At 35.3% G+C, this 18406-nt stretch overlaps 1 protein-coding gene across 10 annotated transcripts in view; it reads left to right on the top strand.

Annotated features, from left to right (window-relative positions):
- Window positions 1–18406, top strand: part of LOC136815371 (sodium channel protein 1 brain-like) — an 80726-nt gene that overhangs the window by 15754 nt on the left and 46566 nt on the right. For 2 of the 10 annotated variants that reach the window (XM_067071882.1, XM_067071836.1), the window contains exon 1: window positions 43–121. The exons of 5 other annotated variants lie outside the window; for them this stretch is intronic. In XM_067071882.1, the coding sequence (XP_066927983.1) occupies window positions 58–121 (64 nt within the window). In that variant the 5' untranslated portion in view covers window positions 43–57. Of the gene's footprint in view, window positions 1–42; window positions 122–8146; window positions 8166–13870; window positions 14238–15940; window positions 16071–18406 lie in introns of those variants that run through there. 3 more of the 10 variants (XM_067071873.1, XM_067071823.1, XM_067071818.1) reach the window with 3 other exon arrangements.

Genomic DNA, 18406 nt, shown 5'->3' on the forward strand with positions numbered 1-18406 from the left:
AAAAAAAAAAGAGAATTTTTGACGTGTGTGAAACATGGAATCTAATTTGCTCGTAGTATGATTTTCAAAGCGGGAAAAGTTTTTCGTGAAAATGGATTCTTACCACATACTAATAACCAAGGTAATTAATTTTTATTTTATTTTTCTCATTATCTCAAGCTGTCCTATTTACCCCGTATAATAAACTGTAAACCATCGTCTTAAAACATGATATCCTTAAAATCTGGGTCTAGACCCCTACTGGCAGACCAATTAATAATTATCTAATAATTAATACGAAACATACAATTCCAATACTTATAATTTGCGTGTTAGAATTTATTGACTGATTGACAAAAAATGTACAATTTTAAGAATAATTAGAACTGGGTCATTAAAGTCTGATTCAATATAATCTGCAGCAGAGACAAAAAAAGGTTAAAACTTTTGATAGAATTCGATTCAAATAGTTTTTTGCTTGTTGAAAAGATATTGAAGAGTGGAATATTATCAAAAAGAAAGAAATTCAAAAAAAATTTGAATATAAAGATTGAAAATGAAGAAAAAGAAAACCCGCTGCAGATTATTTAAACGAACGAACGAACGAACGAACGAACGAACGAACGAACGAACGTGTCATAAAATGAACATAACCTAGGTATTGGTTGGTCGTGGTTGACAAGGAACTGACTCAGTGTCGTAAATCGCGGTTGTTTCTCGTTTAGGATCACAAAAATTGTGGCTTTTAAAACACATATTTCCCAAAACAGTACAATATCGATTCAATGACCTCTGTGAAATTTCCATTGGAACGCAAAATATCAACAAAACTACCAAAAAACCAATGTCTCCTAATAATTAGTCATCATGCCTGCGGGTAGCAAGATGCTACAGCCCGAGGAAAATAAAGTTTGGACATTTTAATAAGCTGCCTAATTAGATGGCCGAATTCAATTTAAGTCTATTAAAGAGTTATTAAAATACCTAACCTAAAAGTAAATTGATCCAAAAACCAAAACCATTTTTTTCAGTAATAATTTTCCATCAGGTTTGCAAGCCTTTATTTGTGTAAAACAATATAAAAGAGAGTTTGACTGTGAGGAAGACTATCAAAAAAATTGTTATTGTTAACGAAAACAAAAGATGCCTGCAACCAAAGGATTTTTACGATTTATCGCCAAACGTAATGCACAAGCAAAACAAAAAGGTATGTTAGAAATATTTCGGGTTTACAAGAACAGATCCTAGATCCTAGCAATACCTTTAAAGGTTTTATTTTTACATAAGTGTTCCCATTTCATATCAGACACATACTTACACATCATTTTTAAGTATAGGAAAGAACAATATTTTCTACCGGTGCTGCGCGATCACAAATGCTGAGAAATTCTATTGTTTCTCTCGTGCTTTGTCAGCATGGAGGATTGTGAACAAAAAAGAATATCTATCTATTAATCTCTAAAATGAAAAGGATTAAAGCTTGTAAAATGTTTCAGTTTACCAGTGATTTCCAATATTGAGTATACTCCATAGATACAGTTTCAGATTTTGGCTTTTCAGGAGGAGGTTCAGTGGTAGTGATTTTGTTAATTCTAGTATTAAAGTCTATCTATACATACAGCCATCTGTCAAAGATCCGCTGGGGACCCAGCCCCACTTGAAAATTAAGCAAAAGTTTTGTCCCCGGATGAAATTGGCCAAAAAAATCAAAAATGTGTCACATACCATTTTTAGAGCATTTGTAACTGTAAATTGCCAACTGTCCCCCAGTAAGGCTCAAAACTGTCACAAAAAAATACCATTTTCTCTTCAGGTATTAAATGCCAAATTAAGGTTGATCGGATCCTAGCCTAAGAATACTGTAAGAATATTTTAGGATGGTTTTCCCCAAACGTTAAGAATATCTATGACGAAATGGAAAAGAACACCATTCGTATAGACTATTTCCTTTCTATAAGAACCAGATATATTTTGCTGAGGCTCGGTTACTTTCACTTTTTTGGCACTTTGAGCCTCAAATTGTTCTTAACTTGTTCTTATTTTGTGAGGTAGCTTTTTACCCAATGTGTACTACTTCGACCCCTATATTCCTTGAAATTGAGTAATTTCAGGCTCAGCAATATTCTTAAATTGTTCTTATTTTTGGCGATATTGAGCCTCATTGTTCTTTTAAAATTGTTCTTATAAAAGAAAAAGCATGTATCAGAACAAGGTAATTAAAAGAAGACCACCTCATTGGCTGCGTTTAGACCAGCCTGGCATTTGTAATTGCGTGCAGTATTCTTTTGAATTCTATTGTTCCGCGCAATTGTTCGGTTTGTCAAATGCCTAATGATGCCAGCGTGTTGGCATTTCGTTGGCATTTGAAATGCCATTTTGAGCAAAGGAATCTTCTTTTCTGGCATTTCAAATCAAACAAAGGAACCAAAACAAAGAGAAAAAATGACATTTTTGATTTTTGAAAGTATTTGCACGTTTTTTATTCAGTTCTTTCTATAGATTGTAAAATTTGCCAGATTTGCCATAGCTGAGCTCTACGGCAAAAAGTTTCAGTTTTAATGACTGCAGTTTTTGAGAAATTCCATGCTTTTCATTGTTTGATCTGTCAAAGTTGAACTTGAGGGAATCACCTTTTCAGTAATGACTCTAAAAAGACGATTCCTTAAATGCCATGACAGAAAATACAATAGAGAAGCTATTAAAATTGAATCCCTCATGAGCAAATGCCAAATTACAAATGCCAGTTGGTCTAAACGCAGCCATTAACCACAAAACTACATTAACAAAGTCATTACATCTCATTAACGTGTCTATTCTCTATGAATGAAATTCTTAATGATTAATGAAATCCGGAATGACTGGCAAATCTTCAAATACTTTCAGAGAAATTCTCCAGTGAAATATAATCAAACAAAAATGGTTACCTTGACTCATAAAAAACATTCCATGTCTCAAGGCTTGGCACACGAGAAGTTTTTTTCGCGTTGGTGCAATACAACCATGCTCCATCCCACCAACCTAAAACGCTTTCTCGTGTCTCCACCCCATTTTTCTTTCTACCAATAAAAGTGAAATCTCACTTTTGTCCCAGGGACAAAATCAGTGTGTCTTTTGGGTATTTCCAAAAAAAAGAAACCATGGGACACGCACTATTTTTCTTGTGTAGGTGGGATAAAGCATGTTGCATTGCACCAACGCGAAAAAAACTTTATAGTTTTCCCAAGCCTTTAAAGCTCCCCGATTTTTCAAATAAGTAGAATTTTCTACGGATGTTTTTTTACCATTAATTTAAAAATTCACTCTTAAAGATTTTGAGGCAAGGTCAATCCATAAATGCTGAGATGTGCCAGAGTATTTTTTTGAATTTCAAATTGTAAATTTGCTTGGTTCCTGTTAGCTAATTCGAGCTCGAAGAAGAGGTCAGATCTGTTCGAATTAAAGAGATATTTGTAACATAGAGAGTAGATGTAGTGTTATGTTTTAAAGGAAACTGGGTATTAGTTTGAAAGATCAGAAGTTCGATTTAGCGAGGGTCCACTAAAATGAACTACAACTTTAAAAAAAGTCGACTTCTATGGCTTAAAATTTGCCAAGAAACATTTTGAAAAGAAGGAAACAGGATTGGCAAAAATCGGTAAATTCAAGCTTTTCTGGAAAGAATTCCTTAAGGAATCAAAGGTATTACTTTTGAATACCCGGACCATATAATAATACTAAGAACAATTACTTACTTCACTGCTCATTCAACGGATAAATTGCCAGGACATGTTTTTTCTTCGTGAAAAAATGCGAGAACCCACAATCACCTTTTGACCTGATGAGAAAAGAAAGTGAAGAAAGAAGATGAAAATCACGAAATCACTGAGAATTTCAACCTCACACCCAGCGTATTACTACTCTTTTGAGGTTTTTTTGAAGTTAAGCCGGTGATACCACTCTCCTTTACTGAAGATTTGTGTTAACTATAAGACTAGAGTCAACTTCTAGCTTAACTTTGATTTTCGATAATCTTTGATGACGCCGAGTCCAGTGAAGTAGACTAGGAGCGTTTGGCGAGATCGCCATTTTGAGAGAAAATGTTTAAAATCTTTTCAACTTGAAGTTAAAAAATATAATTAAGAATGAGAAACAAACATCAATAACAGATTTTGAATCCCTTATTTTCAAATAAAAACATTGCTCCATTCCTTTTTTACCTGGCAAAAACAACGAAAATCTGGCGGACTGTAGTGGACCCCGGGCTAGTTAACTATGAACAATTCTATGTAATAGAAACGGATAAGAATAATGATGAGGCTGATAGAACAACAAGAAAGTGTGCCCACGATAGATTCGAGTTACCTTATCGGCCAAAACTTAGTCAGCCCTAAGTGACTAAATCTTGGCTTGGTGACTAAAATTAGGGCCGACTAATAATTAAAGTACCTAAGTTTTGGCCGATAAGATATGAAAAAAACTAATGCGCAAGCGTGTAATTGAAAAATTAAATTAACCTTAATATCAAATTGAAAATGACATTAGCACATCACCCACTGTTTGTCACGCACTAAAAGAATTTCCAAAAAAATAAGAGTGACCTCAACTTTTCTTTCTCAGATTCAAATTAAATTTCAATTTCATTATAAAAAATGGTTGGTTAGTCCTGGTCAATCATAAATTCTGTGTTGGACAGAAAATTGATAAAGATCAATAAAAAAAAAGAAATTTGTGGCTAGACCCCACGAGAGACATTAAGGAAAACTTCCCATCAGTCAGAAAAATTTCAAAAACTATTTTTTAAGAAGGATTGAACTAAAAATGTAAAATAAACAAATCGATCGAAAAACTTTGACATTAAGACTTTTAGAATTTTAAAAAACATGAATTTAATGGAACTTCTTATTCATAATAACAGCATTCTGATGCGTTTAGTACATGAAACTAGTCTCTGACGAGTTTTCGAAATGTCTTTACAGTGAGCACTATAAAAACAGTCGCTCCTCTTTTAAGGAAATATCACTTATTAAAGCCTCTTCAATATGAGATACTTTCGTTAAGGAGGCGCACTTTATGATACAACCTTGCATTGAAGTTTTTCAATTGCCAAGTAGCTTTCAAGCCGAATACATTCTTCCTTTTAACTTGTTGTAAAGAGTTTTAAAGTTCAAGTATTGATTGATTTGGAAGGAATGTTTTAGATATTTGAAAATTTTTAGCATCAGAGAGAGAATTATTACAAAAATCTTTATTTCAATGCTGGTGGTATTTGGTGGTAATGTGTATTAAGAATGAGAGATTGGTTTACTGCCCAATACTTACGCAAAAAAAGAGGTAAATCCAATTTTAAATTAAGTTTTCAGTAGTGTAGACAGGAGGGGCGCAAAATTTGTGTCGGAGAGCAGACTTTTATGACACAGTAATTATCTATTCATATTATAAAAAGATAATTACTGTGTCATAAAAATCTGCTCTCCTGCACAAATTTTGTACGCCTCCTGTCTACGCTACTGCTTTTCATGATATATCATCCTTTTTGGCGGGAATATCCAAAAATTAGCGTTTCTCATAAGTTTCGTCGTTTAAAACTTAGGAACTACGGTAAAAGACCCAATTTTTTTTGTGTACAATCGTAAATAGTTGTCACATGTGATGAATCGGTCTTCTTAAAATACCGGACAGTAGCGTAGAGGAATACTAAGAGGGGTGCAAAATTTGTGTAGAAGAGCAGATTTTTACGTCACTGTAATTATTATCTATTATGAATAAATAATAAATGTCATAAAATTCTGCTCTCCTACACAAATTTTGCGCCCCTCTTGGCTACGCTACTGCCGGACACTATCGCTGAACAAAAAAGGTGCCCGACAACGAAAAGTGTCAAACTTTAGATAATGAAATATTTTTTCCAAGTGTTTGTTAGAATCTCTAGTGAAGAATTTTACGAAATACAGTTTAAGCCACTGTACTAATCTATTAGCTGGTCCAAAAACACAATCACTACACTTCATACATCAGAAAATATTGAAAGTTAATATTTAGGTAGTAAATTAACAGTCAAGTAAAGTATTTGATAAGGTAATTAATAGTCTTTAACGGGCTCTCGGTTGAAATTAAAATTTGCAAAAGAGCTTTATCCATATAGTTATAACTAAAACTGTACAATAACCACAACAAACTCCTGCTTGAGAAGGGTACATGTACATTGTAGGAGGAAAAATGTATTTATTTTTGTTGGTTGGAGTGGCTTTACAAACGTGTTATCTGGATTATGTAATGAAAGCACTCAAAAGTCGGTCTGTTTGAAACAAATACTCATAACATGAAAAAATGGTTCTTTTTATAGATACAGAATGAGGGAGCGAATCTCGTATAGTAGACCGTCTTTTATGAGAGTTGCATGTTGTCAGTGACTTTCAATATTATCGAAAAACCGAACATATCGAATAGTAGAACGTCGAATTATAGGCATTAAGAGTGTCAGCTGTAGATCTCTTACTCTAGCTGTTTAGAAATTACAATATTATAGAGGAACTCCCCCCTCCCCCGCAAGCGGTAACTCTGATCACGATATCACGCAATTTTTTGTGTTCAATCACGATCACGCAAATCAGCAAAAAAAAAAAGGACAGTCACACATCCCTTTGAAAAAGTCCAAATCACGTATCACGGCTCAAAAATGTTTCAAATTACGATCAAGTTTTGGCCTCTCATCACGCAATAACGAAGAAAAAATTTCCAAATCACGTAATCACGCTGCAAAAAAGTCCCTATTACGTCATCACAAAAACCGCGCGGGGGCTCATTATAAGAACCTGTGATAATACATGTTTCGAATAACATCGATTCAAATTATCTATAAAATTTATATATTGTAAGGAAACTCCATGACAAAAAGATCTGATTATTAATTATCATTTGGTGATTTCCTATGCTTGTAAACGTGAGCAGACATAAAATTTTGATAGGGTGGCGATTTAAGATAAGGCTTCTTCTAACGTCATTCAGTTTTGATTAATTCATTCATCAATTCGTCATTGCAGATTTTTTAAATTGTAGATATTTTTATTATATTGAATTCTCCACACATAGGAAAAAGCAGGCACTTTGACGTTTCGACAAGATAACCAGATAAGGTTCTAACGTCGAAGATTTTTTTCTTATATTGAATTCTACAAAGATATGAAAAAACAGACAACTTGACGTTTTGACAATTTATTTCAGAGCATAGCCTGTGAGGACAACATTAATGAAATTCGAAAGGTTCTAACGTCACTCATATTAAAAAACTGCAGATTTTCTCTAATATTGAATTTAAAAACCACATGACAAAAAAAAAAGAACCCGTAGACAAGTTTTTAAGGCAACATTAATCGAGCCAATCGAATTCTTACAATCTTGATGGTTTCCAAGTGAATTTCAGGTTCTGATCTTGGAGAGTAGATATTTTCATTCATTATTATGTAATTCTTTCTGCATGGCAAGTAACTATGTCTTTCTAGGTACTCAAGAGCCGTTTGGTGCCCTTGTATAAAAATGACTACCCATGGAGAAAGGGCAGTGCCCAACTCCCCGCCACCACGCCCACTATCGCCCACTTTCTATTCATCCAATGAAACCAGACTAAGGATAAGGTAACTCTCCCTTTTTATGGAGTCAAGCATTAAGTAGAAAATCAATATGCCTGCCTTAGAATAACTTTGTGGTTAATAAATTTGATGTCATCAAAATTATATTTCTTAAAAATAATCTCCTATCTTAATTCTGCATCTTTATTTTGCCGAAAAATCACACGTTCATTAATTACACGTTTTTTATAAGAACATCCAAACTTTTTTAGTTTTAAGCCTAAAAATGTTCTTAACATGTTCCTATTCTCACCATTATGTGAGTAATTTTGTTCATTTTCCTAAGAAATCGGGTGTTTTAGAGTCCACAAAGGCTTAAAATGCTCTTAATTTGTTATTAAAATTTTGGCCATCGAAGCCTTGCGTTCTTATATAAATTGTTCTCGAAAGCTATATGGACAGAAAAAAACTAGGAAAGGTATCTTCAGAATAGGTTATACATTATTATTATATATAAAAACCATATCAGAGATAAAAAAAACATTTCTGTATGTTACTTATAAACTATGGCTTAATACGTTGAAACTTGTTGATGCGAGTAGAAGGCAATTTTAGCTTGTCTGACTAAGTTTACACAGTAAGGTAAGCTTTTTCAAGTTTCTATTTTTTATCCATCCACGTTAATTCGATTTTGATTCGATATCTATCTTTATCATCTTTCTTGATGCTGATACAAATAACTTACGCTCATCATCATCATCCTTCGACCTAGGTCCGAATGGACCTAGGTCGGAAACAAACAATAACCCTCCCTCCACAGCTCTCGATCAGCCATTGCAGTGCCCAGTTCCTCAATCTCTAGCCCTGTTTCTCGTTTCAAAGTATCAAGAAAAGTGCGCTTTCTCGAGCGCCTAGTGCCCGCAGGACACCAAAGTAAGATCTCAGACACCATTTCGTTTTTCGCACGGAAACAGTGACCTGAGAAAGAGAGCATCCTGCTAGTCAGGACAGAGGAAATTCTTGGGAGTCCATGATATATCTCTTGAAGGGTTGGGTGGTTGCGCCAATCAAGATTCTGGACTCTTTTCAAAAGATTTGTATAGCAGCCATCAAGGCTCTTCAGCATGGTTTTTTTGTCATGGTCCAAGTCTCCGAGCCATATAGAAGAATGGGCTCGACAAGACTTCTAAAAGTTTGAAGTTTAAGAGCGTTAGACAAATTAGAGTGCCATATCTTGTTTAACTTATTACAAGCTTTCCAAGCTAGACCTTTCCTAATTTTAAAATCGTTTTTCAGAGCTGTTAATATGAGAGCCAAGATATTTAAAATCCTTCACAAGTTTGATATTGACACCATTCTTGGAAGTTAAAGGGAGAACAATCCCAGAGGAGCTGATAAATTCAGTTTTTCCAGCATTGCAATAAAGACCGACTTGACTGGCCGAAGTTTCAAGTGAGTGAAGAAGACTTTCAAGATTTTGAATACTCTCTCAGAAACTAAGGCAAGATCGTCAGCAAAGTCAAGATCGGTCAGAAAAAGGCCGCGGTTACGCTTGCGCAGGGGGAACTTTAATTTTGATTCCCTTGTCATTAGATAAGTCAACAGAAATTCTTAAAACATAATCTAAAAACAATGATAAAAAGAAAGGGAGCTAAGGTGTCACCTTGTAGAACTCCAGCATGAATGTCAAAAATATCAGTGTCTCCGTCAGCTGTAATGACCTTTGCTTTGGTGGGACACGTAGAGTGCCCTGATGGCTGAAATGAGTTTCTCTGGAATGCCGTACAATTTAAGAATTTCAAACATTTTTACACGAGATATGGAATCAAAGGCTTTTTAAAAGTCAACAAAGCAAATAAAAGCATCTTTGTTAAGTTTTCGCATTTCTTCCAAAATACGCCTGATGGCTAAAATCTGTGTAAGAGTACTTCTTCCCTTCCGAAAACCATTTTGGTTTTTTCTTAGAAGAGGATCAAGAACTGGAACGATACGTTGTAAAAGAAGTTTGTTGAAGATTTTGGCGGCGATAGGCATAAGAGTGATGCCTCTGTAGTTGGATGCTAAGGTCAAATCACCCTTTTTTGGAACAGGAATGATACCGCCAGTTAACCAAGCAGAAGGGGGAGTTAGAAACTCAAATGTGTGATTACAAAAATCGAGAAGCATTTCCATAAAGACGGGATCTTTCCAAAGCAGAGTTGGAATATCATCAAGGCCTGAAGATTTATTATTTGAAAAAAGTTTAACGCAATTTGAAAGTTCATCAATTGTAAAAGGAGAAGTTGATATGTCAAGCTCATCAAAAATTTGAGTTAAAGGGAGAGCATTAGTATTTAAAATAGGTTGGTTTCCAAGTAAAGTTTTAAAGTGGTTGAGCCAGTTTTCTCTTCTTTTATCTGGTGAGCCACCTTTGAGCTGAATAGAAGGGTGGTCTTTTCGATTTCGACCTGTTAGATCATTGATCGTTTTTCCAAGCGGCCGAGTGCTGATGGCTAACATGAAGATGGAAATTGAGTTTATCTTACCCTGAATAAACATCGATTCGGCGTTAAGGTAGGCATCATCCAGAGCTTTTTGAGCATCAGAGAGGATTTTTGATGTTCTTCTTCTTCTTGGAGGGCCGCTGATGTTTTAGTTTGGCCTCTACAAGTGCATTCCGTGCATCAGAAACAAGGTTGTTTTCAAAGAGATATTTCTTTTGACTTTTTGTTTCTTTTGGTAGAAGAGCAAGACTAACTTCTTTATTAGCTTTAATCAGATTTTGGTAACTTTTCTCAATGTCGTCGTCTGCTTGAGCCAATGTATCAAATCTATTTTTCACTTCAATAGTGTAAGTAGTTCGGAGGTCGTGGTTACAATAAACCTGTTGCCAATCGATGGATTTCATTGGGTCAGGTTTAGACTTTTTAGATGATCTAAGGCTAAGAGAAATGCGACAGGAAACAATTCTGTGGTCAGAACCAACAGAAGAAAAAGAAGAATAGGACTGAGCATTGCGAACACTGTTCCTCCATTTGTTTCTTACAATCACATAATCTAACTGAGAGAGGGCTTCCTGAAGGGTGTTGGAATGACCAGAGTTTGGAAGCCTTTTTCATAAACATTGTATTTGTTGCTAGTAATTGAAACTGTTGCATGAAGTCAAAGAGTTTGTTACCGTTCCGATTAGTTAATGGGTGGAAAGAGAACTTAACGTTGTCTAGGCCAAGCTGAGCATTAAAATCACCAGATATCACCAAGAAGTTGTGGGCAGGGGTGTTAAGGACAGCCCTAGAAGAAAGAGTAGAAGAATTCATCAACTTCAGATTCATCAGAAACGTTGGTGGGGCTATAGCAAGAAATGAATGTTGTTTTCGGATTGCTATTAAGTTCGGCGACAATAATACGGCTTGATACTTTTGAAAGTGAAATTAGGTTGTTCGCTGCCTTAGGAGAGAGTAGTAAACCTATGCCCCCTATGGTCGAACCCTGAGAGTTTCTCCAAGCAGAGGATGTTATAAGTTTATTTTTACCAATATTAGTATGTTGAAAGTTAACCTCAGGATGTAATGTTCTATGTTCTTGGAGACTAAGTATATCAATATTGCATTTGGAAAAACAGGAGAGTAGTTCCTGTTTGCGACTAGTTAAAGTAAGAGTACGCGCGTTAAAAGTGCTAAAAATCGTAAGAGTGTTTACATCTAAGAAGTTTGCGGTTATTATTTTTGGTTCCAGACTCTATCCTATCACCGCCTTCTCGCTCAGATGAGTTTGGAGAAGGAGGTTCATCAGTCTCTGAAGAAACAAGGTTAGGTTGTAGAACCGGAAAAGCCAGGGGCTTGAACCCTGGTGCTGTTTAGAGAAGTCATGATTATTTCTTTCGATAGCTTTTTGTTTCGAATGCTCCACGCCACTGGATACACCCTAGAGAGAATGACAGTAACAAGTGTCTAAAGAGGTCAATCACCCCATGAGGCATAAGAGAACCCTGCAAGACGCCAACCTGTACAGGGGTGGTTTTATATCAGAATTTTCCTTTTCCTATTTGGATTGCCGTAACCGGGCTATAAGATGCTCCAACTACACCTAGTTCTCCGAAGAGATGGAATGAAAAGTAAAAATAAAATTCTTAAAATATGATACAGGTTATATATACTAAAATTCGCGGTTTATATACAGTTAAAATTCGGTTGTATGCAAGTTTAAGAGAGAAAAACATATTCACGTAGTTTTGCATTTGACAATTTTCAACACTGAAGTGATTAAAGTCGTCTCTAGAAAATTTTCAATTCAAAATAAGTTTCCTAAATAATCCAGTAAAACTACAATGAAGTAAAAAAAGAAAAAGAGACTCTCACAACAGAAGTGGAAATGATGGAACTGTCTGTCTAGCAAAACTTTTAAACGATCGAAAGATCTATAATGGCTTTGCAGGGCAAGGGCGCCAGGCTTCCCAGAGGAAGCCATCCTTGAGGATGGCTAACTGCCATCCCGCATACCCCTATACTTACTTACTTACTTACGCTAAATTCGAGCTCCAGTGTGATAGTTGAATTTGTTCGAATTTAGACAGACCACAGAGGATTTTTACGAGGATTTTCCCTTGACGGGAATTGAGAATAAGTTCGAATTAAAGAAAGATTCGAATAATGGAAGTACGAAAAAGCGAGAGTCTACTGCATCATGTTTATGAACATCAGGAATCTACAACAGTTGCCAGAGATCAGAACATGATCACCATAGAATAGTTGTACTATGAACGAAGTTTTATGAAGCAGGCTTTTCAGATAAGTTGAAATTGATGATTGGATTTCATTCATAAAAAAATATAATAATTTTGTCTAGACAAGATCACAGGGCAGATAGTAAATTCTTAAGAAAGTGAATTTTGATATGTGCCGTCTTAACGGTTACACCCTTTTTTAATACCAGGGCACGTTTACATCATCACTGTCAATAATGATTCAGATTTATCGTCATCAAAATTGATATCAACTATGTTACTACCCGGGGGGCAGTTGGTTCAACAACTGATGTTATGTGTGGCGAAACCATTTGCAAAAAAAACAGAATTTTCCGGCAAAATTTTGCAATTTTGTCAGGATTTCTTGAATTTTCTACCCTTAAAGTGCATTTATCAAAATAGTCTATCAAAACCAATTATTATTATTTATCAAAACCCTTAAAGTGCACTTCTGCTATCTTTAAAACATACCCTTAACCGCCGCACAAACCCAACGGTTAACTAGCCTGACTGTCCACTATAGGTTACTACTCAATGAAGGGGCTTAAAGGACATCAACATATCTACTAGCATTTGCTTACATAGCACTTTTTTAAGAATAGCTTTCCGTCCCTTCGGACCACGCGTGAGAGGCGCACTTCCTTTCCAAGAACATCCAAAAGCCTTCGGATGTTCTTAACATGTTCTTATTTTGACCATTTTGTGAATATTTTTTATCATTTTCCTAAGAGATTTGGCCAGCGAAGCCTTATGTTCTTATACAAAAAACGAGTAAGACTGTCTTCCTCACTCACGCTGTCCAAAAGACACTAATGCAACTACCTTTGGTGAATTTGATGAACAGAAATTCCAACATTCGAAAAAGTTTACAAAACTTCCTTTTCCCAAAAACTTACATTTGAGACGGAAATTCTAGTGGAAATCTCCCCGTTGAAGGAGAAAAAAGAAAAGTTGCAACAATGTAGGGAGCATACACATTTTTTTATAAGAACATCCAAATCTTTTGAAGCCGTCTTGTGTCTTAAATTTTTGAGTTTCAAGTCTTAAAATGTTCTTAGCATGTTCTTATTTTCACGATTTTTTGAGTATTTTTGTCCATTTTCCTAAGAATTTTTAGAGTCCGCAAAGCCTTCAAATGTTCTCAACCTGTTCTTAATATTTTGGCTATCGAAGCCTTATGTCCTTATGTTTGTTCTTATGAAAAACGCTCTCAAAATAATGACAAGAACTACTGATGCTCAACCAAAAAAATGTTTCTTATTAAAAAAAGACGCAGGCATAGATAAAGTGTGAAACTTTTCCAGGTCCTCCTTCCCAAAAAATTCATTAACTTAAGACCCTTATCATCAATAGATACTTATTGTGTTTTTTGGAATTTTTTGATTTCTGATTTGATTTCTCTGTCAGATTTTTTCGATATAACGCATTTAGGGGTTGGATGGTAAACGTGATGAGAATTAAAAAATCGTTATCTTTCAAAAATCTTTTCAATGCATATAAATGTAATATATTTATAATATAAAGAAATGGCTACTAATAAAACAATAGCTTTTTGTTGATTCGATTCAAAAATGATTTTGAAATAAAATGAGGGTAGATAATAAAGAGGCAATGTAGATGTAGTTCAGTAAAACTTTATATAATGTAGGGTTTGTAGAGCTGCCACAGAGATTGACTAGTTTATATCATGTAAAACATCCCAAGGATAGGTTATTTTATGGTAGACTTTATGCTTGACTTTGGAGAAACGAATGAATTTTTATTGAGGAAATATAATAATATTCGAACCTTGATGTTTGAAATATTACTTTTTCATATGACATTTTGAATTTGACTACAAGTTTAATATTATCAAAGAATCGTTTGGTTTGGTTGGGTTTTCAAACATAAAGCTTTGTAAGCAATCATGCTTCGGGCAGGAGTGCCAAGCTTCTTGGTCATTTCACGGAGCCGAGAAAAGAAAATAAAAGAGAAAGAATTTCAAGAAAATGGTAAGACAATGAACTATTCACTTATACATTTATTGCAATTGAGAATGTTTTTTACACAGTAAAGGCTTGGGGACACGAGATGGAGCATGTTGCATTCCACCAACGGGAATAAAACTTGTCCCCAGGCCATAAATTAGCACATTTCCTTGAAACTTCACCTGTATTACTTCGAATAAACGCCCCCTCGAATAAATGTCCGGGCGTTTATTCGAAGCAACACCGTATGCACAATCTTGATACGGAAAAGCCTCTTTATTTTGATTCGAGACGGAAGAACTTTTAACACTGCTGTGGCAGCAGGGATGCAATGATATCTCCTTTGGGTTGCTTTTAAATTAGGTGATGGTTGATATTGGTGGTTAGATTGAAAGCTCAAGTTTGAAGTTTGAGTTAGAGGGAGAAGAAGTCCAGTTTTTTCAGGTTTGACTAAGAGTACGTTGTTTCATGATGAAGCTTTGATGTACAAGTTATAAGTATAAATTACATACGTTCAAGTTTTATTATCCAAAAACGAGATTAAGAGTGTCGAGTAAAGCCAAAAACTCTGCCTCTAACAATTAAGCCCCTTTAAAATACAAAATAGAATGGTAGCTACTTTTAGTAGAGCTAGATAAATTGTGTAGCCGCTTGCGTCGGTTGGACAATTCCGGACCTCTGATAACCGACCCTCAAAAAATGGTCAACTCGAGAAGTTAAAGGCACGGAAAAACACGACTTAAAATTTATTAAATAACTCGGAAAGTTGTAAGCACGAAAAAAAACGAGCAAAAAACATCAAATAACTCGAAAAGTTAAAAGCTCGAAAAAAAACTCGACTTATCATTTTTGTGATGACATCATAAAAACTGAAATTATGACGTCACATGCAAAATAACTCGAAAAAAAATAACTCGGGAATTCCAGCCCCCCTATCTTAATTTATTTTTCTTTGTTCAAACAAGTCTACTATTAGCAATATAAGACCAACGATTTCGAATTACATAAAAGACTTTGAATGAAATTAAATATGGAGGGTTTGTGGAATATTTCCTCTCTACCGTTCACAGTTTGAACAGGTTTGAATGGTCTAATTATGATTAAATTACGGGACTGTAGGGTTGTAGAAGATACAAATATGTTCTTAATATTTTAAAACAGCAGATCTTTAGAAGACTTTCTAGAAACTGATTGAGAATTTAAACTACTTATCAATTGATGGCCCGATGGTCTAATGAATAAGAAAATCACCAAATTCAAATTTAAATTTTTAATTCGATTTTAATTTGATCCCTCTTTTCTCGGCCAATCTCCAAATTAATTTATTTAGGATTTGCAAGGCTTTTGACAGACATTTAACTATTCAGAAAGAAAAAAATCTACGTGGTACATGTGTACGAATCATATAGAACTCTTTTTTTTGTTTACACTCTGTCATGGGAGGTATTTCGAAAAATATTTTTGCTTAACAAGAACTAATAAAACGGCTGGAAAAATGTTCAAATCAAACTAGAAACATATCGATAGGAGTCAAAAAAATAAGGAAAAAATTCGAAGCAAAAACAAAAAAAAAATATATGGAATCTTTTGAAGTGCAAAAACATACGAAAGTTGATTAGAATTACGGAAAAAAAGAAAGAAGATTTTTGAAAAATTGGGACTAGAAAAATCTATGGTATTGGATAAATTTTAAAATCGTCTATACACAAAGAAGAAAAATCTTACTGCCTTGATAATTAAAAATGGTGTTAAAGATGCCAAAATTAACATCCGTATGGTGGCCGACACGTATTTTTTGTAGATGTAACGGCGTCAAAAAGAAAAGGATTGTGGGTAAAAAAAACGACGCAAGAAATGGTGAGTCCATTGGACATCCTTATCCAGACTATTTACACTCGGAGTAAAGGAAATATACCCAAAAAAAACTTAACATGATTTCGAAAGCGATTTATTTGACGTATGTTAGCCGTAAGAGTGCGAAACTTTCAGGATGTCTTTACAATTCTAATTTAGATCTTTGTGTAAAATTTCTTGAAGATATGAGATGCCAAGAAAGAGTTATGCTTTAAGGAGTATTGGAAGGTCTAAAACCAAACCCGCAGAAAAATAAAAAATTGACGTCAGTTTTTTGTTTTTATTTCTTTTTATGAAAAGATGTTTTTCATTTCATCGCGAAAATCTAATACAAGTTGAAAAGAAAGATAACACAATTAATTTACACGAGCATAAATATTCAGATAGTCATTTCTTTATCCGAAAAGGGTTTTGATTGAACCACCATCCTTCGATTCTACAGCTTGGAGACGAGGAAGGAATTGCTTTAAAGCCTTTCTGATTTCTTTCAGGTCGGTCGCACATTCACCCCAAACTTCTTTGATGCGAGCTTCCAACTCCTCTACTGACTGAAATGGGGTGCAATGCCGACCTTCAAAGACTCTTTCTTGAACTCGATCCCAAAAATAAAAGTCTAAGGGGTTGCAATCAGGCGGCCAGTCCGTGTTTTTCACAAAGCGTGACTTTAACTTCTCTTTAAGGAATTTTTGAATCTTGTTTGCACGATGAGACGGTGCGCTATCTTGAACAAACGTGAAATCGTTGTGTGGGTACATTGTCTCGGCAGCAGGGATTAACTTGTCTTTCAGATGTTTTAGATAAGATTCGGCATTCACTTTGATTTTGCTACCACCAACAAAAAAAGGCTGGCTCACTCCTTTCCAAGAAAAAAATCGCGGAAACCATCACCTTTACCGATTGCTTGTTTCGCTCACTAAAAAGCCGTTTTGGCTCCACGTCTGTCTTTGGACCATTGTGATAGACTCTGTTGTTTTGGCGGTTTGTCTTTACCTGTAAGCTGAAGTCCTTTTCGTCTTGGAAAACCAATCGAGGGATTGAATGCATGGTGAATCGCCGAAACAGTTTTGACGCTCGTTCAGTTCTTCTTTTACGGCAACCATCAGTCAATTGAGGTGTTGTCATTCGTTTGTAACACCGTAGTTTCCTTTTCACAACAAGGCGTTGTACAGAAGATCTACTGATCGAAATCTGAGGAGCAATCTTTCTAGCGGAGCTGTGAGCACCGGGGTTTTCTTCTTGTGAGCAAATTAGCTCTTCCACCAGATCACCATTTTCCTCGGTGGTAGCAGTCACGGGCCGACCACTTCCCTTCTTTCGGTCAGTTGATCCAGTCTCTTTAATCTTTTTGATAAGGTTGTGGATAGCTATCCGTGAGCATTCAAACGATGGATGCTCCTGCCAAATCTTATGAGCATTCCAACCTTTCTCGATGAAATCGTTCTCAATGACGGCTTTTTGCTTTTCTGTCAGAACCATTTTTTACTTCACTGTCTTTTCTCCTTGATGCAGAATTGGAATGATTTTTGAAATGAAAATCAACCAGTGTTAACGTCAATTTTACATTGCAAGGGCTTCCAACACTGCAACATCTTCTTTTCGATAAAGAACAAGAAGGGAAAAGACATAGAGCGTAGAGAGCAAAGCGAACATGATAGAATTGTAAAATCCCAATTTTCTGCGGGTTTTTTAAATTACCTTTCATAGTCTTTTGTGCATAAAACCATATCTAGTTGAGATATCTGTCTGAAATTTTCAGAAATAAAGCAAAATGCTTTAAAGTTTATCTGTCTGAAATCGTAAGAAGTTTGAAAGGAAGGACGTCAAAATATTAGAATTTAAAATCATGTTAAGTTTTTTTTGGGCCACCCGGTATTATGATAGTCATAGTTATAGAAGATTTAGTACTAGATCAGCCGTAAGGTAAGACCCGGGAGGGGACCTAGGAAAAATGGATGCCGGGTATGCTCGAGTCATAAGGGTTCCTTTTTCACACCCTCGTGTCAAGTCCTTCAAAGTGGTACAAAAACCATTAAAAAGCAATTGAGTCTCTGTGAGGGTTCAAAGATTACAGAAGAATAGACTCCCTCATCAAAGGGTCATAAATTCATGAAATTTTGACTAAAATTACTGAAATTGTTGGAAAGTCTCTCTAAGGTGGTAAAAACATTTCAGTCTCTCTTGCAAGAGTCAATTTTCGAACTTTGGCTCGGACATACCCATCATTTCGCAAACCTAGTACCCCCCGTAGGACATTCCGATTCTGGCTTACTGTACTATAAGAGTCTCACCAAAGACTTGAAAATGGATAATTTCATTAATTTTAGAAAGAAGGAAAACTT

This window comes from Clytia hemisphaerica, unplaced genomic scaffold (genome assembly GCF_902728285.1).
Source record: "Clytia hemisphaerica strain Z4C2 unplaced genomic scaffold, Clytia hemisphaerica genome assembly, whole genome shotgun sequence".
NCBI lineage: Eukaryota > Metazoa > Cnidaria > Hydrozoa > Leptothecata > Clytiidae > Clytia > Clytia hemisphaerica.